Source organism: Vanacampus margaritifer, chromosome 13 (genome assembly GCF_051991255.1).
Source record: "Vanacampus margaritifer isolate UIUO_Vmar chromosome 13, RoL_Vmar_1.0, whole genome shotgun sequence".
NCBI classification, from domain to species: Eukaryota; Metazoa; Chordata; class Actinopteri; order Syngnathiformes; family Syngnathidae; genus Vanacampus; species Vanacampus margaritifer.
This window is the reverse complement of record NC_135444.1, coordinates 14,023,674-14,049,408: the sequence shown is the minus strand read 5'-3', so window position 1 is coordinate 14,049,408 and position 25,735 is coordinate 14,023,674. Positions and strand designations below refer to the sequence as shown.

Sequence of the window (25,735 nt, the reverse complement as noted above, 5' to 3'; positions counted from 1 at the left end):
TAAAAATGAGAATCCATATTTTTTATTTAGCTAATAAATGCGTATTAACGTCCATGGAAGCAAAGTGATGGACAGGAAATGACAACAACGAGCACCGTGCGCGTGCACGCGTGGGAATGGAATACACTGTAGTGGAAACGCTGTTGCGTGACACTCGGCCTTGAAATATGAAATAAGTGTCCAACGAAACACGACAAATTGAGGTGGAAAAACAGATTACTGCGACATTAAATATTTGGGGGGCAAGTGACGCCGGTCTGTAATGGCTTCATGCCACGAAGAAGGAGACGGAAATGTGGGGGACGTCGCGTGGAGGCACATCGGCGCAGCATCGGAGCTTTCAGCTAAGAGATGCCGACTCATGTACTCGTCCCTCGGCCGGCAGTCGGACGTGTGCCTCTTCTTCGTCAAGGGGGAGTTCTTCGCCATGGATGCCCGCTGTGCACACTCTGGTAAAAAGCTAGTTTAAAAAAAAAAACTAAAAAAAAAACGCCGTGACACCGGGCTAGCCATGCTATGGTTTGGCTTTCTTTTCCGGTTGACAAAACGGATTTCAAAGTAAAATCGACTAGACATTATGCTAGACGTCGTAGTTATAGTTAAGCGGTCATTTACATTTTAATACAATTCATTCATCAACCGCACATATATTTCGGCTCCTCTCTGAGAGACCACATTACGATATAACCCTAAGTGTTTGTTCTCATGGGGAATTTCAAAGTAAAAGCTTTTTGCAATAATTTTCTTTACATTCCGAAAGTTTTGCAGAGATGATTGATGCATTGATTCTAGCGGTCTCCACAATGAAAATAAAGCAAGGCAAAGTTTTTTGTTTTTTTTCAAACTCAAATAATGGTCATTATTCCAGTGTGAATTGAAGGTCCTTAGTTTTACTATTTACGCTAGTGATGTTTATTGGAAGAAATAAAGCACTATAGTTGCCTGATGAACATCTCTTGTGTTTCCCAGGAGGTCCTCTGTGTGAGGGGGACATCGAAGAAGCTGATGGAATCCTGCGGGTCTTCTGTCCATGGCATGACTATGACTTTGACCTGAGGACCGGGAAGTCAGGGACGTCATTGAAGGTCAGTAATGAAAGCGAGATGAGCCTAGAATAATTGTACACATTGTAAAAACTCTATAATGTTGCACGTACTCTACACTTATTCATGCAACTTTGATTCATGTCGCATAAAAGCTTGGTAGACGCACCTGAGGACAGCTGTCAAAAGTAATGTTGATGGTCTCATGTCTTCATGTCTCCACTGGTTCAGCAACAAGTGCACGAAGTCAAGCTGGAGGACGGTGACGTGTACGTGAAGCACGCAAGCTGTCTTTCCCTGCAGCCGTTTCCTGTCCATCACAAGAGCTGAGCTTCAACCTTCCATACCCCTGGCCAGGATGCCAAGTCGCTGATTACGGGACATCCTGCCGGTAGCGAGCACATTCGGGGCTATTTATAAGAGTTTTCTTAGCCCAGCCATCTGAAAGCATTCCTCAGCCTTATCTGTCAGTTGCTCAGACTTTGTACTTTGATTGCAAGTGAAGTCAGACAATGATGATATCAGGCAATTGTCTGAAGGAGACATCAGGACATTACTTCGTATTGACAGACAAAACTTTTGGTAAACTTGGGGAGAAAAAAAATGAACAAAACTTGGAACTCTATGCAGGAGAAAATATTTTGCTGTTCTCGACTGACATAAACAATGGTGGATTCAAAATTGTTTTTCCAGTTGATGATTTGTGTTTTTACCAGGTAAAACTGCCTCAGCTACTTAACAAGCACACTGAGGTCAAAACTTATTCTTTTCAAGGTGTGGGTGAGCTCGAACCTTTTCCGGAGTTGGACCCTGGACTGGTTAGTAGATTATTTGTACAGTTATTATGAAAATGTCAAACATTTTGTGTGTATTTTTCAAAGTCTTTCCGATAAACAAAATAAATTATTTGATATATAATAGATGGACATTCGCTCTGACTCAGACTTACCTCAGTTCTTAACTTTACTATGATTTACCGAGAGGCCTGTGGCCTTTAAAAAAAGTCATCCACTGATGTCACAAAAGCAAAATGTCCCCTTCAAGACTGTCTCTGTCATAGAAAATTCTGACTTTTTTTTTTACCTTTCTACTGACCCAAGGTTGTTTTAATTAACTAAAACTAACGAAAAAACTAAAATAAAATAAAAATATTTTGTTAACTAAAATGCTTTTTTAAAAAACGATAACTTACTGAAACTACATTTTACGTTTACAACACTAACTATAATTATAGCAAAAATTTCCTTAATTTTAGTCTTTGGTAATCAATTTAATGCATGAGCCTTATTTGATATTAAACAGAATAAGGACATGACATTAAAAGTGTGTCACACAAAAGTGACGTCATCTAGCAGCAGCCAATAGAAAAGCATCTTCAGATGACGTTGCTGCCATTGTGTTTTTTTAAATATCGCGCACAAGTAATACACACTTTAAAAAAAAACAACTAAAACGAATACTGAAACTAACTAAAACTAAGCATTTATGAAATAACTAAAACTAATAAAAACTAACAGAACAACCCTGAAAACTGAACTACATTTAAAAAAACTAAACTTAAAACAAACATAAAAACTAACAAAAAAACTATAATAACCCTGCTACTGACGCAAGCACCCTTATTTTATTATAAGGCTTGTTTGAAAGGCGTCATGGGAAGGTTCTCAACATCAAATGAACCATTGACTGAAGAAATATTTAGTTTTTCTAGCTGTGTGTGTGTTTTGTTGAATCTTTAGCAGCGGGTGCTGCGGCTATATTTTGTGTCGGCTCCATTTCCTGGCAGAAGCACAGCCGCCCAGTCACGAAGGTGTTTGTGCCTTTGCTCCATGATGGGAAGTTTTATTACAATCATAATTTCAGTGGTTAAACCTCACTTGAGTGAACATTTGAGGTCTCGCTGTGGGCTTTATTACTCATCACTCTGATGGATAGACACGACATAGGGCGTGTTTCATTTTGTTTGTAGATACACAAAAATGACTTTAATAAATTTTATTTGATGTTTTTTAATCATCATTCACAAACTTTTTTTGTGTTGGTGCACCCCCACTCCTATAATTGTCTTTTGAAGTCCCTGTAAAGTGAAAATAAAATTGTGTTGTAAATTTGACACGCCGCAGAGAAGAGTATCGTTAAAAAATTGGCATGACAAATTGAATTTAAAGGGCCAAAATCGAGCCAAATGTTACTGCTAAATCCGATATTTTTCCTGCTAGTCTTATACACCCACAAGGTTTTGCACACCAACATGAATAACACAACATACATAATGCTTGGGAATTTAAGTAATGGTACCTAGTAAATTATGGCATCCAGGGATAAGGGCTTGCTAGCTAGCTAGCTAGCTAACTGCATGCTACTTTGTACAAAATATTATACAGTATATGTATTCCATATCCACAGAATATAAGCGAACACTAGAAAACTATCAGTTATTTTTTTGAACGTGACAAACTCCAAGCAAAAGCGTGATCAAAAACATTTATTTACAGTCTCTTATTCATACAAAGTTTATACAATACACCATTTACACATGAAAAGTGACTGGCGTCACCATGCAAACGTTATCACGATCAAAGCTGCAATTCAAGGTGGCTCTTCCTTTAAGCAGAGTGGCATGTGCAAATTTTCACTTGGAAGTAGTGGGAAAATGTAGAAGGGTGACCTGGAATAAAGGATGATCTCTCTGAGACCAATTGGACTGTGTAGAATTGCTGGGTGAAGATTTTAGTTGAGTTTGGTGTTAAATAATAAAACATTTTTGTACTGTGTACAATATGGAGCAGTAGTTACTTCAAGGACATTGGATCGGATTCATTCAAAAATATCATTTGGTTCACAGGATCATGAAGCGATAACCAATGTTGCAGCTCTGATACTACCAATGGTGGGAAAATGGTCAGAAAAAAATACTTTTGTGACTGGTAGAAAGAGTTGAAGCTACTTTGGCCTTTTATGTGTCAGTGATTATATTAACCTCGCAAAGCAAATCTATTTACTGGGTCGGGTTACGGGTTTATGTACCTGTAGTTAAATATTAAAAAAAAAAAATCAACAATTAGTATTCCAAAAAGTTTGCTCTCAAAGCTACGATTTCTACATAGTCCAAAAACTGAAGACATGAAATTTCGAACCCCTGATTTTGTCAGGCTAACATTTTACTCTACTCTCCGCCAAGTGAAAATGTTATCACGATGTACGGCCTTCCCACTGAGATCAACATTTTCTTTCCACACGTAATAAATCTTGTTTTTGTGTGCTTTGTCTGTAGGAATGGGGCTTAAACTCGCATCATTTCATCCCCCAAACGCTGCAAATGTTTTGCCTCTTAAGTGTCCTTTTATGTTCCATATAACAGTTGGAGCCGCACGCTTTCCTTTCCCATGCAAAGGCCTTGGCCAGGCTATTATTATTGTTACACTGTCGCTCAAACTCCCACCCGATAGATTCTCATGAATAAGCCGCCGCTGCTGTCAAAGCATTCTTCCAGCTTGCATGTGCAACCACTTGTTGTCAAGCTTCTTTGCGATGGACTGCGAAGACCCCAATTACTTCACTTTTTCCTCCTTGACCAAACATTTCATCCATCGCTAGCTCTTCTATCGACGGATGTCTGAGCAGGTCTCACTTTTCCTCCAGTTGTTCTGCAGATGTTTGACGTCATAATGACCTGACAGATCTGCTGGATTCAATTATTGTCCGCCTTGCAGGTTGGATGCTACATCTGTTGCACGGTGACATTTGTTTCCAGTCCAGACTGCTTTGTGGGCAGAGTGTTTGCAGGTATGTTTGTTATTTTGTAAGATTTGCCATTAATGCTATGCTATTTGCTAACATCCAGTCATGTATTTTCTCTCGTCGTCATTAGGGTCTGAGAGGCGGGGTACACTCCGGACTGGTCAACAATCAGTTGCAGGTGCTACGTTCACACGATGGGCAATATACGTCTTCAATCCACTTAACCCGTGGGCAGTATTTTATTTTGAAATGGCTTGGTCAGAACCAACAAAAAGCCCAAAAATGGTCACAATAACGCCAAGGGGTAGAGTTATGTTCTTGAGCTATGGGAGAAACGAGAACATGCAAACTCCACACAAAGATGTTCCAATAGAAATGAAAATCCGGATTACACGACTGACCGTCAGCATGACTGTTAGACGAGTGGCAATTCGATTTTTAACATCAGCATTGTGACACTTTATACGCTAACCATGAATCTTTCGTGAAAACGGTACTAGACTGAGGTGAACACTACCTTGTAGAAGCTTGGTGCCATCGCAATGCTAATTGGGCTTATTGTGCTTCCTTTAATTGCTTTTTTGTCTCCAAAAGTGAACTCATTTGACTGTTAATGAACGTCTGGGTCAAATTTCTGTAATGGCTCCCAAAGGAATGCACAGTTTATTTTCTAATTAACTGCACAAGTGTGTTTATGTCTCCGCCTGCCCTGGGTTCCCCGTGGACCGCCGTCGCCCTTGGCTGCTTTTCGGATTAGTTCAGCATGGCGAGGTTATCTTACTGTTTGGGGCTGCAAATGCTCCTTTTTCAAATAAACAAGTTTTAAAGTGTAAGGTTATGACAATTAGAGGAATATGTAAAACTATTGCTGCTGGTTGTAAGAAACTAAATGTCATGGAAACCTGAAAGATTAGTGGCTGTCAGAAAAAGAACAAAAGTTAACTCTAATAGCTCTTGATACATGTTATTGTTCACATACTGACAAGTACTGTTGAACCCAACTGTTGAACTCATTTGCTAACCAAAACAGCACCGCCTACAAAAGTATGAGACTGTGGAGTCTTTCTACTCGCAGTAAACAAGTGACTTTATTTTATGTGGAGTCCAGTAGATTGACAAAATTTTAATCTCGGCCTTTTAGGAGTTAGCTTCTTTTTTTTTTCTGAAATATCAAATCAGCAAAAGTGTCAAGTCGTCATTATTGTATTGGATGATGCCTGTTCGCTTATATGGGCATATGTATTCCTGAATCTCAACCGACCAAGTGACGTATCCATGCACATCAAGATCAAGGACGCGTCTGTCGAAGACGGACTTATCTCTATCGGTATGAATCAATGACTATCATAATCAATGTATGTGACTGATGCGTATAGTAGGAATCAATGGGGACGGGTTACTAATAAGCCACGGCTTCTACCCGTCAGCCCTTCTTTCGGATGTCAATGTTGCAAATGATATTTTGCGATCGATGTAACCTGTAATAATGTGTCCGAAAGGAAAAAATGAAGAAAACAAAACATTAAGAAAAACGTTTGAAAACGTCCTCCGTTACCTGATGGACTGTACAGTCGGTCTCTTTTGATTCTCAGTCGGAAGAGAAAAAGGGCTCAGTGTCTGCAACTTTGAGAGACGTTCATTGAAAAGTAATTTTCACACGATTGGGTGCCACCACCATAAACAGTTTGCTTTTGATTCAGTTGCTGAAAAAATAAACCCACCACCGAATACCACAAATTAGACCTATAAAATTCTCAAAAGTCAAATATGACTTTCAGACATAAAATGTGACCAGAGTGTAGATACATGCCAGTTACTACCTTTCATAGAGCCGCAAGATGTTTGTCTTTCAGGAGGGATGGTAAAAAAAAAATATATAGCAAACCCTTCAAGTCAATATACGATTATTGGATATGTTCAAGTCAGGCTCAACATTTTGCTGTTTGTCCGAGTTTGGTGATTTCCACAGTCCTAGAGAGGAAGTTCCGTCAGCAGAATGTCCGATTCTACTTCCGCAACATGAGTAGAGTTCTAGAAATGACATTACAAGAAGAGTATAAATTGCTCTGATATAACTCCAGATGCAAACAATTTTTTTTCCGACCTACCTCTTGGCTCTATCATTGGCGTTGTTGTGTGCGCGCAGCCGTCCTCCTCCTGCTTGTAGTGACGACCCTACGACCCTGGGTCCTGCCCTGTTGCTCGGAGGGATAGGCCATCACTCGAGTGGATGACCTCTGCACCTGCATGCCTTCCATCTCCCTCATGTCCCTCGCCATCTGCGACAGGGTCTGTCCCGGGTTGGTCTGCAGCCGCTGGAAGAGGCTTTCCCTGTTGATTTTCCTCTCTGGACAGCTGAACGTCAAAGCTACTCCCGAGTCTGATTTCATCTCTCTGGAGAAACCGTCCGAGGTACCGTCAAAGCAGCGGCCGATGGCGATTTCTTTGGCGAGCCTGGGATTCTGGTCTGTGACTGTGTATATGCCGTAATTATGTCCCAGAGGATCCACAGGGGCTAACATAGTGAAGGCATGCGAGTCGTTGTTTTGCGCAACGGGGGGGTGTTTGATGAGGTACTCCTGTAGTAGGCTGTTGGTGGCGATCTTGCGACAGTTCCCTTGTGGAATCACCGAGATGAGGGATCGGTCCACCTGAGCTTGATCAAACAACATGCCGCTGCATTTGAACTCAACACAAGCCGCTGAAGTGTTGGCCTCTCGCATGTCCCGAGTGCTGCGTATATCTCGGATTCCATAAAGTTGGCCTCTCGTCTCTGGGTGCGATCCTCCCAGGTTTCTCGATCTGACCATCACTTCCTTTTGACCATGGACCCTAACCTTGATAAAACATGCTCTGAACTCCTGAGGATTAGGCCACCATGAGAGGTAGTCCCCAGTCCAGGTTGTCAGATCCGTCTCCTCAAAGGGTACGACGTTGTATTCATACTTGTCCTTCTCCACTCTAAAGAATCGGAAATGATTTGCATCAACAGGAGCATTTTCGCAGGCTATTAAATTCTGGTAGGGATATATGGGCCCGTTGGTCTCATCGAGATTATTCTGGTTGGGCTTTGCCAAATTGATTCTGAAAGCAGTTTTCTTCAGAGCTGGATCTTCATGGTCTGAGCGCTGGTAGTCTATTTTATCCAGATATGGCTGAGACACACCGATGATGTTTGGATTCATTTTTGGGGAGGACGGCGCCGCCTCCAGTTCCTCGCCACCCATCATTGCCGTTACATATGCGGTATAGGCATCGGGTCTCTGGGCGTCACAGAAGGCCGGCAAACAGGCCCCGTTGTGGCCAGTGATGACACTGTCAAAACGTCCCCATGCTCGCGGATTGGAGGAATATCCAGGCTTGGGTTCAAGATTGATCAAGCTGATCACAACGCCTTCCAGCTGTTCAACAGGGAGGAACTTGTCACTCATGTATGCGCGGACTTTGACATAGCAACGTCTGTTTTCCGGCACATCCAGATTGAAGAGTCTCCGTTCTCTAATCTCCATGTTGCCTATGAGGAAGGTGCGCTCCTCACGCTTGCTCCTCCCGTGCCCGCCTGTAGTCGTCGTGCTAGAGAAGTCGCCTTCCTCCTCCCAGACTCCAGTGTCCGGATTTAAAGACCATAGTTTCATTTTGGGAATGTGCTCTTGCATTTTGACGTGCTGCGTGTCAAGAAGGACTTGGACTGCGCCGGCCCCGAGTACCTCCTTGTTGCTCTGGTCACGGAAGTCGACAGAGAACATGCCGTAGGTCCTCAAAGGGAGCATGTCACCCTCAGTGTCCACAAAATTAAGATCGCCAGGGGTTGCAGAAGCTGTAGTGAGGTTTCTTGGGTCTATGAAAGTCACACTGGCTTTTACGGTTCCCTCATAAAGCTCTCCGTTGTCTTTGTGGAAGGAATTGGCTGGAATGACCAACTGACCAATCGGGTCTTCCCCTTGCATTTCTCCCAGGGTGATAGCGTTGGTCTCACCGGCATCGATATCAATCGGAGCCTGCTTCCTCATGACTTTCACGTCATGGTAGATCGATCCACCCTTCTTGTCCAAAATGAACACCTTTGGAGTGTCAATGAACGTCTGCGTGGGGTCAACAAAATTCACCACCAATCTCTGCGTGTCAGGAGTAACTTGGACGGTGAAACCTCCCTGGTATCCGGTGGTACCTGCTCTCTCTTTGCCGATATAGATGTGACCGAATCGCAACGGCTCGCCGTCGTCAGCTGTGACCACTCGGCCTCGCACAAGCACAGTCGGCTGCACGCACTTCTGACAGCTGCACTGGGATACGGACCGGATCGGAAGGCTGTAGCTCCCGCAGTCAATAGTCCGACTTTCCATGGCTTGGACACCACAACAAAACCCGCCGCCATCTCTGCAGCGCATATCAAAGTCTAGAGAGCCAGCACATTTGTTATGAGGGCAGCGGCCAGCGTTGTAAAACTTGGAGTTCGTCCCGGGTTGTACGCAATCCAGCGGCAGTCTGATCAGATGTGCCTCAGGAGTGGAATTGCACGCTGGAGCTCCTTTTGCTGTGAATTTGCGATAAACCAGAGTAAGTTATGTTGATACGACACATAAAAATGATCAATTGGAGACGCATTAAACGTTACTACAGCACTTGTTCCCAGCACTCAAACAAAAATCCCAGCACAAAAACAACATCTGAAACTATGTATTGTGCACAACTTCTTCAAGTTTTGAAGGGAACAATATTTTGAGATTGGAAAAATATATTTACTGTAGCGTGGTCTAAATTGAAGTGTCAAAGCAATGGCTGCCTTTCCCGACATTAACTTTTACTCTACTTGTTTTGCAATCCCTATCCTAAGCCTTTGAGTCAACTTGAGGGCTCCGGGGTCTGAAAATGGTAATTTCTTTCCCTCAGACTGACATTTGCATTATGCGTGTGTGTAAATAAAGTCTTGCACAATGAGTGGAACAAATGCGATTTGGCTGAAATAATGCATGCTGATTTGTTTTGGCTCAATTTCACATTGCTGGACACAAGGGAAAGTCCGGGGGCCCCAAGGGGCATCTCACACCATCCCTTAAGTAGTTTGGTCAATGTAGACATCAGGAGCCTTTACATACTTTGATGACCAACAGATTGATACATTGGGCCAAGTCTGCAATATATGGGTCATTGTATTCAGCAATATACTGTACACAATATAAAAACAAATGGGTTGAGGTCATAATTATAGCTCAAATATTACAGGCAACATTAACCTTAATGTACATAAATGACTTACAATCACTAATAACATGTAATATTGAGGTGATTGCTAACTCAAATGTGCTACGTTCCCCTTCATCTTCATTAGCTCGGGTTTTAAACAGATGGCCAAAACATGCCAAATAAAAATTAAACTGCATTAATAAACTAACCACCAGGGGGTGGTAGAGCTGCACAAATGGAAAACAACCTGGCCTATTTTAACATGTGCTGCTTCAAATATCGTAACATGAAGATGTAATGACGATATCGTGGCAATTCTAATCTCCCAATATTACCGGTATCGTTGCATCCCTACTGCACACTCATAGAACCTCAAGCCACGCTTCCCAGCCTTTATTGAGCCAAGGCACATATTTTACATTAGAAAAGTACTGAAAGAATGATGATCTCTCTCCCCCATTACCATTTACTTACTCAGTGCCAAATCTGGGCGTGTTGAACTCAAAGCTGATATACTTGTAGGAACTGAAGACAGACACGTGGACATCTTAAATAACAAAGCTCTGACCAATTATGTGATTGGATCATTTCCCGCTGCACATCCGATGAGCGCTATCCCATTTAAATGCATACTTGTGATTCTCAACAGAAAAAGGGAATTTATTGTCAAGCTTGCATTTCACCTCCACCTTGGCCGCTTTGTGAGCATTTTTATTTATTTTTTTGCTAGCATCGCTTTTTTAATGGGTTAAAATAATGAAAGAAAAGCTCTTGAACTTCAGACAGACTGCGTGTTTATTTTCCCTGTATGCCCCCCCCCCCCTCCTCTTTCAGATGTGTTTTTTGTACTCTTAATGCATGGACACGGCTCACAGATGAGGTCTAAAGCTTGGGGTCACTTCCTCTTCAACTGTAATATTCCGTCTCTAAAGACCTGGAATGAATTCTGCTTTTGCTTGATGCTGTCAAGGATTTAGAGTAAATTTGTGGAGTCGGACAGCTCGTCAAGTTTATCGTACCACTGTGCATTGACAAAAAAGGGAGTACTATCAGTTGGATGCTGGTTTTGGCTGGGTTGATGTGTTGGGAAAAGAAACACACAGTAGCTCGGCCATGATGGTTTTTCAAGACTTACCAATGACAGAGATGGATGCTGGGGACGACTTAATGCTGCCTGCAGAGCTGCTGGTTTTGCAATAATACTGTCCAGCCTGTTCTGGCTTCAGATCTTTCAGTACAAGTTCCTCTTGATACTTGTACACCTTTCTGTCCAGCAGAGTTCCATTGTGGTACCTTGATCATGCAGAATTGCAAAGTGAAGGATACTATTAAGTACATAATAAAGTTCATAAAAATAATAATATTGTTGTTATCTCTTTGACTGCCAAAAACGTTAAATAACGTTTAGTAAAACCCTATGGATGAGTGCCAAAGACGTTAAAAGGCGTTTTTTTTTTTCAAAACAGAGGTGAAACTAACCATTTTCTATTGTTGATTACTGAAAAACGGAATAAGGTAGAAACAAACTTTTTTTTTTCTGATGAAAGATGAGAGTCCAATCTTTCATTTGGTCATTTGTGTTGTGTGTGATGTGTTGGATATGTGTGTTTCCATAGTCCAAACACATAATTTTCTGTGGACCTTGAAAGATCAGTCAAAAATGCTAAAATCGGCTGGCACCCACGGCATCCCTTTTCTGAAAACGTCTGGCAGTCAAAGAGTTAACATAAACTATTCATTTTCTGCCACACTTAATTCTACGACAACTAGTGCTGTCGCTATCGAATATTTTTCAAATCGATTATTCAATCAATTAATTTTGCATTAAAGTGTGTTGCAAAAATCCTTTTTCCCCCTGATTACTGTTTATTAACCACTGATTGGTATTTATTTCATACTTTGTATTCGTATCGTTTTTTACAACAAAAGGCATTTAGATGTGATTGGCACGTTTCTATTGCGGTTTACAAATCACGCACGGCTATCAGATCACGCCATTGTGCATTGTATATAGCGTAAAGCCCCGGTTTATTTATGACTATATTTTACTTTTCAAAGGAGGTGTTTATTTGCGAATTGGCATTCATTTAAGTGGATGACGCACCTGGCAACTAAATGAGACTTGCGGTGTCCACCATTTGAGGAAATAAGGTAATAATGTGTTGGCAATAACTCACCAGTTGTACTTGTCGGGTAATGGCGATCCGGTAGCCTTGCAACACAGCAGCACGCGCCCTCCCTCGTACCGCACCTTGTCCTCGGGGTGCTTCACAATGTAGGGCTTCTCTGTGGGGGGGGAAGCAGCAGAGCCTGAAAGACTGTTTTGAGAACTCGCAGCATTCACTTATATTACACATGATTCACACGTTTTGGCCCGTGTACTTTTGTAGAATGACTTTTCAGAGGAATTTGGACTTTTTAAAGCAGCACGACAGGTTTTACTTTTATTTTGTTTTTTTTTAGTCGTTTCCATGCAACCAAATAAGTGCTGCTATGAAGTCTTATGAGAATGGAAATTGTGCTTGATGTGTTTGTCAGTTTCCTTGTGAGGGTCCTTGAACTGTTGTGAATAAAGCAATGGTATTTTATTAAAGGGGAAGTAACAGCAAAAAAAAATGTTTTTTTGCAAAATTATGTTCTATGCAGCCCCACTGGTTTAAATATAGTATTCTGGTTAACATTGTATTAGTGGAATATGAGTTAAGCAGTAAAATCCAGACGTTTTTATCCATCTCAGGGGGGCGGCCATTTTGCCACTTGCTGTCAACTGAAGGTGACATAAATTTTGTTCGGGGCTCAGGCAACGACCAATCGCAGCTCACTTGTTTTCTGAAGCTGAGCTGTGATTGGTTGTTGCCTGAGACCTGAGCAACATTGATGTCATCAGCAAGTGGCAAAATGGCCGCCCCCTGAGCTGGTTAAAAATGGCCGGATTTTACTTCATAACTCATATTCCACAAATGTCATGTTGAGACTAGTGAGGTCACATATAACTTATTATTGCCAAGAAATGTTTAAGGTTGACTTCCACTTTAAAGAAAAGAATGGCACATAAGCCTATTTTTTTTTTTATTTAAAAGCTGTACTTTATGTACTATAGGAAAACTACAGTATTGTCTCATGCCTTTTTTCTTTCTACTTCCAATTTCTATTCTATAAGGCGATTTTTTTTGGGGTGACTTTTGTCAACCGACGTAATTTACAGGCGCTCTATAAACGAATGTGTCTCTACTCACCAGCTGATCTGAGGACAGCAGACACCCAGGACAGGCCTGTGCTGTTGCTAGTGGAGGAGACGGTAACAGGCGAAAACTTGTCCTTCCTGACGATGAGCGAAGTCACGTCGGACGAGCAGAGTCCCTGCAGCCTGAAGTGGCCTTTGACGTCCGTCCGGGCACGGATGACTTTGGGACGGTCGGCGAATGCCACCAAGGCCCCCGCCACAGGGACCCCCGTCACACTGTGGACGTCGCCGTGCAGAACATGGTCATCGCACACGCAGCGGCCGCAGTCCTCGTCGGGGCGGCCCTCGGCACACACGCGCTGACATTTGACTGCCAAGACAAGGTCAAAGACGATGAGCTTGATGTCAAAATGCATCGGCGTCCTACATCATACCTGGACATGGATTCTTGCCACATTTTTGAGTTTCAGCAGGTCGTCCGATGCACTGTACTGTCTCCGAGGTCCTCACGCAAGTCCTCCTTCGGATCTTCCGACCCCCGCCGCATGTCACGGAGCAAGACCCCCAGCGACCCCACGGACTCCACTTGGCTGCCCACACGCATTTAGGAAATGATTACTCCGGTTATGTATTTCTGGACTAAAGTCTTAGAAAAACTTTCGGCTATTTTGGACTGTAGGATACCTTTATCTCCAAACTTGTGTTTGCTAGGTGACCTAACAACAACTGATTTACCACATAAACAATTTCAATCTACACTTGTAGCACTTACTATCGCTAAAAAAACAATTCTTGTTAACTGGAAAAATAAACAAACTCTGAATATCGACCAATGGTCTAACCTCCTCATAAATCACATTTTAATGGAAAAAATATCTGCCTCAAACAAAAAACAAATATCAAAATTTATAGAAACATGGTCTACGTACATACCTGCCAACTTTTGAAAGTGAAAAAGCCTAGTAGCTAGGGTCCAGGGGCCGCATGTCGACGTCCGGTGGGGGGTTCAGGGGGGTGAAGCCCCCCTGAAGCCAAAGGATTTTTAGCATTTTCAGGGCTTAAAATGCAGCTAAGAAGTAACAAATTTTACATTTTTTTCACAATCACAACCTCATGTTTACTGTCAATTTACCTTAACTGTACTGATGGAAATAATCAAAAGAAAGTTCTTTAAAGCTCAACAATTTATTTAATATAACAAAGTCATAAAAAACCCTCATGAATGAATGATATCCAAATGTTCTCCATGTTATACAAGCTACAGCCTAAGCATTATTTGTTCTCCATTGTGCATCGTTTTGATTTTTTCAACTGGTCTTTCGAATGGGTCACACTGTGGCACTTGTATCCAGATGATGTCATCATCATTTTCCTCGTCATCAGTTACGAACAACGGTACATACGAACATGTCTGCGCGTACAGTACATGTCGAAAAATGTCCGTAAAGAGATGCTGTAAGTTAAGATTTTGTATTGCGCGTAGTGCTTCTTTCCGCCGCTAATACCGCCGCTTGGCGCTGTGAGAGCTCATTGGAGGCTCTGCAACGTGTCGAGGAGGAGGAGGAAGAAACACTTCCCCCCGTGAAGAAATTCGAGGCGAAACTGTTGGCGGAGGGGTTTTCGCTGATAGATAAAGCCCTCGCACTCTTCGAGCAGCAAGACCCAAACATCGAACCTTGCCCAAAGGTTGCAAATCAAATAAATGATGCCACACAGTGCTACCGCGTCATTTATGAAGAAAAAAAAGGAAGCTGTGCAGTCGTCGTTGGATCGCTTCTTTCGGCCAGTTTCGAATAAATCCTCCAAGGGAGATACTCGCCAACCCGCATCTTCTTCTCCTCGACCCTCAACTTCTTCCGACGTGTTCTTCCATTAAGTGTCTCTCGTTCTCTCTCTAACATTGCACTGTACTGTACGTATTCTCTCTATTTTATTAAAAGTTTTTTTCAGTACAAACCAATGCCGTTTATTTGTATACAAGCCTTAAACATACTTATATAAACCTTCAATATACTACTATATAAACATAAATTATAATACAAAATATAGCGCTGAAGCAACTTACGAACGACCGCTCGGAACGGAACTCGTTCGTATGTTGGGGAGCGTCTGTACTTCGCGATCTCGTGGTGGAATGTTTTTCATTCTTTATTTACGATTTTAATTTTTTTTTTTTCAAGGGGAAAACCGTAGTTTTTGTAATGCAACCGTAACACCGTAATGGGTTCAAGAAAACCGTACTCATTACGGCAAAACCGTAGTAGTTGGCAGGTATGTACGTATATAGAATTTTTTACCCTAATTCTGGTTACTTAATTCTGCCTGTTAGCGAGAGCCACTACATCGTGATAACTTAAATTGATGTTTCTGCATTTGGCAATTTATTATTATATTATATTATTAGTATGGGATTTTTTTTTAATAGGTTTTAGGTGAACTAATGAATACACAAACACTCGCACGCACGCACACACACGCACATACACATACTCACCCACATACAATTTTTAAAAAAAAAAATATATATATATATATATATATATATATATATATATATATATATATATATATATATAAAATAAATAAAAAAGGAGAGCAATGATGACATGTCAAATCGAATGAACAATAGTGAGCTCTCCATAAAAAAGAAAAAAAAAGAAAATGATTACTATCATGGAAATGTACCAAAGTCATTAGATAATGAAGTAGTAAGGACCCCATCCCCATATTGCATTTTCCCTTAAAATTTCATTAACTTAATGGAAGTTTTCTATTCTTCTCATTTCTACTTCCTGATCGTAAAATGGCCACAAGAGGCGTCACGAGTACCGATATCTTGAAATAAGGCCTAGTCTTAGTATTGATTCCAATACCTGGTATCGGTACTCGCCCATCCCCATTATATGCTGTGTACTAAACTAATGATCTGATCTCAATTTAGCCGTACTTTACTTGCAAATTTTTTTGCTTATATAATTGGTGCAGTGCACAAAGCTAATATTTTTCTGCCATCTAGTGGAAGTGTATTGAATTGCTCTGCTTAACACTGTACAGTGCTGGCAAAGATTGAAGAAATACACTTTATTACTTTATTTTATATGTTTGGACCAATTAAGTGAATTTGGATTGCACTGGTAGGGAATCTTTGTACAGTACTTTACAGATGAGTGTCTTTTTTTTTTTTTTGCCAAAATTAATCTGGGTCAAGCAAGGGAGCATTTTATTATTTTAAGAATTTGGGATGTAGAAGGGAACCCATTCATTGCTGCTTGTAACTTAAATTATTGTGATCAATTAAAAAAAAAAAACGTCAATTTGAGCATAAACTAGCTAAACCTACTAGTGCCTCATGTTAGGTCGCAATCACCTGTACATGGAGGGGTTGAGCACTCTCTCCTTTCTGAATGGTGGCCCTGGCAGGCAGGAACCAAGAGCAAAGGCATCGGCTGCGTGCTCATGCATCTCCTCTGGCGGACCTGGATGCCCACATCGTTGCAAACTGTTGTCGTGCACGGACCCCACTCGCCCCATTCGGTCCAGAAACTCTGCTCTGATCACCAAGAAGGAAGAAAAGCGCTGTTACAAGGGAGCGGAAATGTAGTGGTACCTTGACTTAAGAGTTGAATTTGTTTTGTGAACAAGCTTGCAGCACAAAGCAAAAAAAAAAAGACTTAAGTGACAACTCCTAACTAAAAAAAAAAAAAACTCACAATTTAGGACACTTTTAAGTCAAGGTCCCACTGCATTTGCAATTACTACTCTTGGACTTTGACTACCTGGTGGGCACTGAAAGCGGATGTGGTAATTGGAGCAGGTGCGTCCGTAGGGTTGCTCCTTGTTGATGCACCAGAAGCCCTTCTCCAGACTGGAGTGGACCACTTCTCCCGTGTCTGCCGCAGCCACCCAGTCCGTTGTGCGAGCCTCCATCGCCGTGGGCCTCGAGCACACTCTCTCCCGGTAGTAGAAGCGGATGGCCTCAAGGCGTTCGTAATCCCCGTTCCCACCAGGGTGGTCAATATTGAACCACGACGTCCACTCTGTCAGACCTGCAGGCAATCGAAAGGATACGACAAGAAATCAGGTTTAGAATTAATGCAGTCATTGCAGCTGTGGCTCAAAATCAACAGATGGATCCCAGATTTCACATCAGAAATCATCTGCTCATCTCATTTAAGCCTAACACACCTCAGGGAGTTGTTGTGAAGCAGATGAGGCCGGTGGTGCATTCAGGCAGCAAAATGAGAGTACCCGATAATAAATGAATGCATTGGCAAACCATTCAGGGATCGTATCATATTCTTCTAAAACAGCGTTGACCTCCTCTCAAGGACTAAAACATTTGCCACTTCAATGAGTGGAAGTCTACTTCTTCATCTTAATTGCTAAAAGAAGCTCGTGTTTCATTCAAATAGTAACAACTTCTGGATCCCAGATAGGAAAATGTAATAAACTAAAATTACTTCCTGATTAAAAGAGATTGTTTAGCTCTAGAAGTCAAAATTTAAAATGCGCAATTACCCTCCAGGGATTTAATTGACCAAAATACATTTAAAACAATTTATGGTATATATATTTAAAAAACAAACAAACTCGATTTACTTATAAATCTGAAAGTACAATTCAAATTTGTTTATTATTATTATTATTATTTAAATTACTGTTCATATTTTGTTCTCATTGGTTGTCGTAGACAATTGCAGAAATCTGATTGGGTGTTGCGAAGCAAGTCTCACACACCTGCACGGGAGGGTGGTTGACGATGTCCAAAACTGGATCATAGTTGTGAGTAGTTGGTGTGTGACAAGAGCAACATTAGACAGATATTAATGTTGGACTTTTGGCAGTCTTTAACCTAAAGGGGATTCTGTATGAAACCGCCTGACAAGAGAGTACACCACTTTTTGAACAGTGTCTTGGTGAGTACATGAAGCTAACGCTAATGTAGCTAACAAATTAGCCATAGACAGGAAGTCAGTAAAGAGCATGCGCCGTAAGATGCAGTTTTCCCTCAGATATGATTGAAAGGCCCATGAGAGATAGAGCAACTATAGTATTTTAATTACCTATCTAATATCATCTTCAAGTGTCAGTCTGTTATCGCACAACATATTATTTCAACATTTTATCAACATAAGTGTTTTTTTTTTGTCCAATTGAAAGAATACTGAAAGACTGAAAAGCCTTGTGAACTACCGTAGTCGCTCAGCCTTTTACCACAATTTAGGCTGATTTTTGTTCACAAAGTAATGTTCTGTACTGCAATTTTTAACACATGATCCAAACTACTTTGGAATCATGGCAAAAGGTAGGGTCTTGGTATTTTTTGTGAAACTGGTCCTGCATCATTTTTTAGCCTGTTTGCGCAAGCTCCAAAATGAAAATATTCTGAAAATACACATCAAGTGAAAGAAAATTTATAAAAATGTATGTAATAGTGACGGCAAAAGACTCCAAATAGGGAAAACTAAGGAAGAAGAAGAAGCCATAGACATGGGTGGTACCATTAATTACGGTAAATATTAGTCATTCATATCAATTATCAGTTGCACAAATTAAATATACCAAACCCATGTTAATGTAGGTAGCGTGCAGTCTAAAGTGCAATGGCAAATCATTATAGTAGTATGAAATGACCAAAAAAGCCTGTAAACACCTTATTCTGCAACATAGGTCCAAGGTTGACTATCCCCCCTATATATACACATATATATATATATTTTATTTTATTTTTTACTTCTGTTCAGTGGGTCTATACCTGTCGTTCTCGTATCGGTAAAACTGTTTAGTGTTGCTCTCCTGCTCTTGACTGACGCACTCTCTCTTCGAATTCCTAACAAACAGAAAAAAAGTATTTTTGTTATCAGTGCAATTAGCATGAACTTTAATATGATTCCTTTTAACACAGTCGTCTGGTAGCTAACTTACAGCACATCAACACTGCAATGTCTGCAAAAAAAAAAAAAAAGCTTGCACAGCATTTTGGTGTTTCATTTGGACCGGACAAAAACTTTAATGTCACGTACCGTAACAGAAACAAAAAAGGTGCTAGTGTGCTGTGTTTGTGCGTGTGTGTCTTATAACTCATAGTTGCAGTGGTGAGCTTCAACTCCCCGTGGCTGATGATTTTTATGGCTTCGCCTCAAGTCTTTCTTGCGGTGCCAGCAGCACATTAGTTTGATGGATTGAGGAAAGTGAGATGTCAGCGCCGCCGATCAAAAGACATTCTGGCCTTAACAAGCCAAAATGCAGCTACTGACGAAAGCCTGGATTCCGTTCTGGTCTCCACCAAGAACAACAAATGCGATCATTTACAGGTCATTAGTATTGCGTAAACAAGTGATTTGCTGAAAAATACATGCTTTCTGCTGATATCTGCGTTTGATCGGCACAGCAGTGGCTTTTGTGCCTTTAATGGAAAAATACAGTATAGTTTACGACGGTACCAACATGAATTGTTTCAAGGTTACGAATGGTGTGCAATGAACTGGTTTGTGCCGCGACGTTACAGTTGTCACGCAGTACAAGAAGGCACATACGGGTATTGCCGTACTTTCTGTTTTTCCATCCAGTTTATAGCACCGTCACCAACAGTTGCCACAACATCATCGCAAAATCAATATTCAATTGCTATTTAAGAACGCTTAATTTTTAATTATTATTTTTTTTAAACAGTCAGTCAAATGTCTTGTGGCAGAGACACTCATAAAAAACAGTCATCTCATGGCACAGTCTGCTCTCCTCTCAACACTAAGAAATTTATTTTAAATCTACTGTAAAAAATACATAATTTTTTTGTTTTCCTAATTTTACAGTATTTGACTGCAATGAATGCAATGCATTATGGGTAAAACAAAGTACATTATGGGTAAAAACAAAGTGCAGTAATTTGCTGTATAATTAGCAGTCAATTACTGTAATTATTTATTTATGTGGATTACAGGGAAATACTGTAAAGATTGTTGGGTTTTGGCGTGTATCTCTATAGGAGAAGAAGCAAATAGCGGACCCTGTATTGTCACCGGAGCAAGGACAAGAATTCAGGAAATTGGTGAGTAATATTTCAGCGCGAGTGCACACATTGCATTTGTCATGCAACATTACAGCCAACATTCATTTATGCATTCGGCTGCAGAACGAGGATTGGTTTTGCAACCAGGGCGGCACGGTGGTTTTCTTAAAAAAAGAAGTAAATACAGTAAGTAACTGTAATTTATATACAAAAATACAGTAATATACTGTAATAGATTTTCACAGTAATTAAATGAAATTTTGCAAGAATTAGCTGACAACTTTTTTGCCAGTTATTTCTTAAATAATGACAAATACAAGTTAGTCATAAGTCGCATGTTGGTTTTTGCGTATTAAAATTTGAAACATTTGGATGGAAACCCCCATTATTTTCAGTTGACAGCAAGATGCAAAATGGCCGCCCCCTGAGATGGATAAAACCAGGCTGATTTTGCTGTTTAAATTTGATTTATTAGATTTGTTTTTTTTTTGTGGCAATTTATTATTATTTGAATTTCTTTTTTATTTACTAGCGGGGGTGCATCTTTCACTTGACTTCTCCTTTAAGTATTTCCAATAGATTTTTTTTTTTTTTAATGCTCTGTCATCTGGGGGGGGGGGCTGCTAATCCTTCGCGCTGAGAGGAACCAGCTGAGGTGGCTCGGGCATCTGGTTCGGATGCCTCCTGGACGCCTCCCTGGAGAGGCATGTCCCACCAGCGGGCGGCCCCGGGGACGACCCAGGACACGCTGGTGAGACTATGTCTCTCGGCTAGCTTGGGAACGCCTTGGGATCCCGCTGGAGGAGCTTGTTGAAGTGGCTGGGGAGAGGGGAAGTCTGGGCTTCCCTGCTAAAGCTGCTACCCCCGTGACCCGACCCCGGATAAGCGGTAGATCATTATTGGATGGATGTGTGAACAAAATGTGTTGGACCTCCGGGGCGCCACTGTACGACAGTTTACAATATACAGTCGTTTAATCCAAGTCAAGCTTTCAGTTGTAGTCCAAACATTTTGCTAATTAAAAAAAAACAACCATCTTCCAATTTTCATTCGTGGGGATTTTCGCTGTTTATCATCATTTCAAGATGTTTGCTGACAGAGGTTGTAAGCTGGGCAGTTGCGAAGAGTTTTACAAGATGCCTAATGGTTTTAATAAAGTTGAAAGGGGAATTTACATTAGCCACGCCCAATTGGTTTGGGATGGTGACCTCAGCTTATTGTGTTTTTGAGGGGGGTGGGGGGGTTAGCACGTGCTGTGTCACATGACTTTACCTCACTGACACGCTCACGTGCGCTATTTCCGTCCGCTTTCACACTCGTTTAGCCTTCCACCTGGACATTTGCACCGCGTCAGGAGTTAAAATGGAGCATCGGCCAACCCCTCGTAAAGCAGGAAGGGAAAAAGAAAGGCTGCAGGGTTCGATGTGGGTCCTGGTTAGCAACCCGGTTCCACTTATAGCGGCACCTGCGTGCCACGCCTGCTTACTGGATTACGATTCTTTTGACATCTTAAACCGCGACAACTGTGACTCTTATTTTAGAGGTTTTAGCGCTCGGATTTGGGACACAGTGGCGCTTTGTGATCCATACACGCCTGCTCCATACATCACATCAGGCTCCTGTAAAGGCCGGCAATAAATAAAACGTGGAAAAGGCCTCGGTGTCACAGCAGGTATGACTGTGCCAGATGGATGCTGTATAGAAGTCTGGAGTTTGTTTATTACATGTATATTCCAGGAGACATACCCCCACCCTCCCCCCCTCCCTTCCCTTGTTACATAACTTGATGGATTCGACTGCCAAGACTGCAAGGTTGTCGTATAAATTGATGCAGACCGACTGGCCGTCTGCACGCTTGAGAGTGCGGGCAACTCCGGCACGTGTTTGCGTGTGGGGTGATCCGTTTGCCATGTCATATGGAAGCCGTTTTTGAATTTTGGAACGGCTTCTTCGTGGAGGTGTGCCGTAGTCTTTTTTTCCCCTTCCCTCAAATGTCCAACTATGGATTCCGAAAGCATCTGCGCCTCATTAAGTCATGCAATTTTGCTCCTGACGTTAGCTAATGATGCACATCAGCTGCATGATTTCAAGATTATTATTATTTTTTTATCCTTATACTGTACAATAAAGTATTAGCAGTGCACAGCTTTCATTCCTCATATCGTTCAAACGTGATTGGGCACATTCGCGCAAACTATCTCAACGTCCTTGTTTGAACTTTGAACTTCTGCACAAGAACCCGAAATTGCCCACAGCACGAAGAATTCTATTAGAAATAAATTAATCCCATGTAAACAACAACAAAAAATAAATTTTTTGAAAATCATACATAAAAAAAAAATCCCTATTAATGAAAAAAGCATTCATCAAAAACATGATATAAGGGTTCCCGTTTTATAGCCAAGTTCTATTCCGACGGTAAAAGATGTAACCTGAATGTGTCCGAATGCCTTGTAGTCGATCACTAACCTATGCTAAAGTCAAAAAGTAATTATTTGGAAGAGAGAAACACTTTAAAGGTTCAAAATGTCGGTTTACAGTGTACAGTTTGCAGTGGTACCTTGACTTAAGAGTGCCCCAACTTACGAGTGACAAATTCAATTCAAATCGATATTATAATGTCGTACAATGCAATTTTTCAATCGCAAAGGTGGAAATTTGGGGAAAAAACTGCCTAATTTTCTATATATGTATACTTGTATTTATATATTTTGTTTATTTATTTATTTAAGTTCAGTGCCCAAATGCAGTCTGTCATTGTTGAAAAGTTTAAAAATGATAAAATTACAGATTTGCTTGCAATATTGATTTACGGATTTATGTCGCACTTGTTTTTGTTAAGTTGTCATAGTGAACGCTTAAAAGATGGCAAGTGTTTAGTAAGTTACCAACCTTAATTGAAGTAAAGAAATAATAATAATAATAATGAAGAAGTCTTTTATTAATTTAATTTGCATTTATTTTGCACAAGTCTAACCTATTATGCCAAAACATTTATGTGTAATGAATCTGATATTGTTTATTGCAATTTACAGGTTAATACAAAATAAATAGAAAGTTTAAGAAATAATCACATTGTAAATCACAATCGCAATATTGATGGGGGAAAAAAACAGCTATTAGATTATATGTCAAAATTGCTCAGTGCTATCAATAATACTTATTGCACCACAATAATAAAAAAAAAATGTGACAAAAAAAAACAAACGGCCTAAATAAGTGAAAAAGTCATGAACGCAGAGTAAAATAATAATTTGTTATGGCTTAAGCGATCCAGCTCTAATGACGTCTCTCTTATCCCGTTCAAAGCCATTAAAGTCATCTGGCCAGCCGGCCTGGTCAACATCTGGATCCGCAACTCCCAGTGGTCCTCCGACTGCTTGTCACCCTCCATCTACGGTAGCATCTACTGTAATGGCAGCAGCATTAAGGCGAGCTGGCTGGTTGATGGTTCGAGGAGGTGTTACTGGCACAATATCGCGAGGGTGAACTGAGGACAAATGAAGCAAACTTCACTGCAACTTTAAATGTGGGTTTTCTGGTTTGGATGCCAATGCAATTTTAAGTTTGGAACAACGTCGCTATTTAGTGAGCAAGATCCACTGCTGTACTTATTTTATTTTTTTGGGACATTTATGGCCTCTGCAACACATTTACTTCCAAAAGTCAGTGGCATTTTTATGCATAAAAATCTAAATATATGCCATTAAACATAAAGTAGGGTACATTATTTTCTCTTGGGCTGGATGACCTCCTCCCCCGGCATTTTCTATTTTCTTTCAAAGGCAATTATCATGAATGAAAAGTGAGCACAAATCATGAGTGAAACTCTTAACTATTAATGCAGAGGCCTTTTTTTTTTTGCATTTGCGAAAGTGGAATTAAAAACAATGTAAACCATTCATCACTACGTATCGTAAAATAATCTCTAATACTTTACTTTTTTGTCAACCATGATCGATGCTTCCATAGTCGTAGCTGTTGAGAGGCTGCTGTTTTGGTTAGCAACATATGTCACAAGAATTCAGCAGTTAAATTACTGTCCATGTGTCAATGAAAAAGATGACGACGATTGTTTTTTTTTTTTGGTTTAGGTGGATGATGCGCCACATGTGAGCCACATGCTGATTTATTAATCTGGCCCGCCATGTACATTATTCACATTATCAAGAATTGAATTAATTTTCCTTTTTTTTTTACCCAAAATTGCTAATAATTGATTTATTGCAAACAATAAAATGAAAAATATGAGTACAATGTTCTTTTACATTACACGTTTCAACTTTTTTTTAAACTTTTTTTTAAACTTTTTTTTTTTTACCTGATCTATGAATGAGCTGGCCCATCAAATGTGGCCCTTGGGCAGAAAAGTTTGCTCCTTATTAAATTAACTCCAAATCTTTGTGGAAATACGGCATAAACATTGTTTGCAACTGAGTTACTGAACTATGTAAAATGAAAAATAATATTTTAAATAAAAGTAATGCATGTAAATTACAGCACCAAAAAAAAAAACATCACGGCATCCCCTGCCCATTACACTTAGAAAAAATTTTGTTTAACTGTTTTTTTCCTCTTTTTTTTTGAGTAAAACCAAATGGCAACAAGTAAAATAAGTAACTATAAACCATCAATTAATTGTCTTTTTTTTTCTTAAATGCCCTTTTTAATCGGCCCATATCTGGTAACTTATCATTAAGACAAATGAACATCACTTGATATACTCGAAGGCAGTTGAGCGAACCAATTTTGAAAAGTGAAGACGCCAAAGCATTGAAGTCGGGGGATTGAGGGTCTCTGCTCTTAGTGACCCCCCCTCCCTCCACTATCAGCACATGTTGCGTATTATCCTGTCGGTTGAGCGCGCTCGTGTCATAACATTGGCGCGCACGAGCCACACTGGTGGTCCTTACAATTTCCCCTCACAAATACATCTTTTACCGCATATTAATATCATCCACATGAGATGAAACTTCATTCCTCCGTGACTTTCACTTACCTTGACCCAAAGCCGCCGAAGCCAGAAAAGCCAGCAAGAAGGCCGCTGTTTTTAATCCTGACATGGTGCCACTCTGTCACTCAAAAGCACAGCGGAGTCAAGCGATCCCCGGCCCCCTGGTCAGGTGTGCGAGATGCTGAGAGATGTCGTCGCTGCTCGGGCAGCAGTTGTCCAGTCGGAGGCGGGAGGCCCGCGGTTTTTAAAAAGATGGAGCAACGTGGGCGCTCGCCAATCCGGCCCCTCTCCGCTCGCCATTGGTCACTTCCCAGCAACATCTGAGTCGCCCCGGATCATCTTCCACAAAAAGGTATAAAGGAGGGGTCGGGGGCTGGAGTGGTCGGGGGAGACACTCACAATGCAGGAGGGGGAGTTAGTGGATGCTAAAAATAAAAGCGTTGTTAAATTGTGGCCTTTTTCTGGAAAATGACTTAATAAATAGTCATTGCAGGGGGATGCATTCCAGACCCACCCGCTTTTCAGCCATAGTACGGGAAAAAAATTTACTTTAATTTTACGCCTCCCACTTTAAATCACATTTGAAATGAATAAAACACACTTTTTAAATCCATCATGTA

At 40.9% G+C, this 25,735-nt stretch overlaps 2 protein-coding genes and 1 long non-coding RNA gene across 5 annotated transcripts; 1 reads left to right on the top strand and 2 right to left on the bottom strand.

Moving 5' to 3' along the window:
* LOC144062120 (uncharacterized) lies at nucleotides 1–2,021 on the bottom strand. Its single transcript, XR_013296340.1, has 3 exons — nucleotides 1,993–2,021; nucleotides 1,213–1,428; nucleotides 1–1,109 (listed from the first exon to the last, which is right to left on the bottom strand). It is a non-coding gene; the product is annotated as an uncharacterized LOC144062120 (long non-coding RNA).
* On the top strand, nucleotides 263–13,981 carry LOC144062119 (Rieske domain-containing protein). 3 transcript variants are annotated; one of them, XM_077583092.1, is made up of 7 exons: nucleotides 263–452; nucleotides 970–1,085; nucleotides 1,275–1,434; nucleotides 1,818–1,861; nucleotides 4,757–4,829; nucleotides 4,915–4,962; nucleotides 13,208–13,981. In XM_077583092.1, exons 1-3 carry the CDS (start codon nucleotides 263–265, stop codon nucleotides 1,371–1,373), a joined length of 405 nt encoding a protein of 134 aa, XP_077439218.1. In that variant the 3' UTR covers nucleotides 1,374–1,434; nucleotides 1,818–1,861; nucleotides 4,757–4,829; nucleotides 4,915–4,962; nucleotides 13,208–13,981. The 3 variants fall into 3 exon arrangements, with proteins under 3 accessions (XP_077439218.1, XP_077439219.1, XP_077439217.1); XM_077583093.1 differs by lacking the exon at nucleotides 1,818–1,861; XM_077583091.1 differs by having other exon boundaries at nucleotides 1,275–4,829.
* On the bottom strand, nucleotides 3,514–25,454 carry cilp2 (cartilage intermediate layer protein 2). The gene is made up of 10 exons (XM_077583086.1): nucleotides 25,161–25,454; nucleotides 18,908–18,982; nucleotides 16,929–17,198; nucleotides 16,520–16,702; nucleotides 13,587–13,742; nucleotides 13,205–13,522; nucleotides 12,146–12,254; nucleotides 11,104–11,261; nucleotides 6,893–9,318; nucleotides 3,514–6,815 (listed from the first exon to the last, which is right to left on the bottom strand). Exons 1-9 carry the CDS (start codon nucleotides 25,222–25,224, stop codon nucleotides 6,905–6,907), a joined length of 3,747 nt encoding a protein of 1,248 aa, XP_077439212.1. The 5' UTR covers nucleotides 25,225–25,454; the 3' UTR covers nucleotides 3,514–6,815; nucleotides 6,893–6,904.
* Nucleotides 25,455–25,735: the final 281 nt, after the last annotated feature.

Bases quoted from the DNA above. Each gene is read 5' to 3' on its own strand.
- LOC144062119 (XM_077583093.1), top strand. From the start codon at position 263: ATGGCTTCATGCCACGAAGAAGGAGACGGAAATGTGGGGGACGTCGCG. The intron at 453-969 runs GTAAAAAGCTAG...TGTGTTTCCCAG, and splicing joins TGCCCGCTGTGCACACTCTG to GAGGTCCTCTGTGTGAGGGG. The intron at 1,086-1,274 runs GTCAGTAATGAA...CCACTGGTTCAG, and splicing joins AGTCAGGGACGTCATTGAAG to CAACAAGTGCACGAAGTCAA.
- cilp2 (XM_077583086.1), bottom strand. From the start codon at position 25,224: ATGTCAGGATTAAAAACAGCGGCCTTCTTGCTGGCTTTTCTGGCTTCG. The intron at 16,703-16,928 runs GTAGTCAAAGTC...CTTGGTGATCAG, and splicing joins CCGCTTTCAGTGCCCACCAG to AGCAGAGTTTCTGGACCGAA. The intron at 9,319-11,103 runs GTAAGTCTTGAA...GCAAATTCACAG, and splicing joins AGCATCCATCTCTGTCATTG to CAAAAGGAGCTCCAGCGTGC.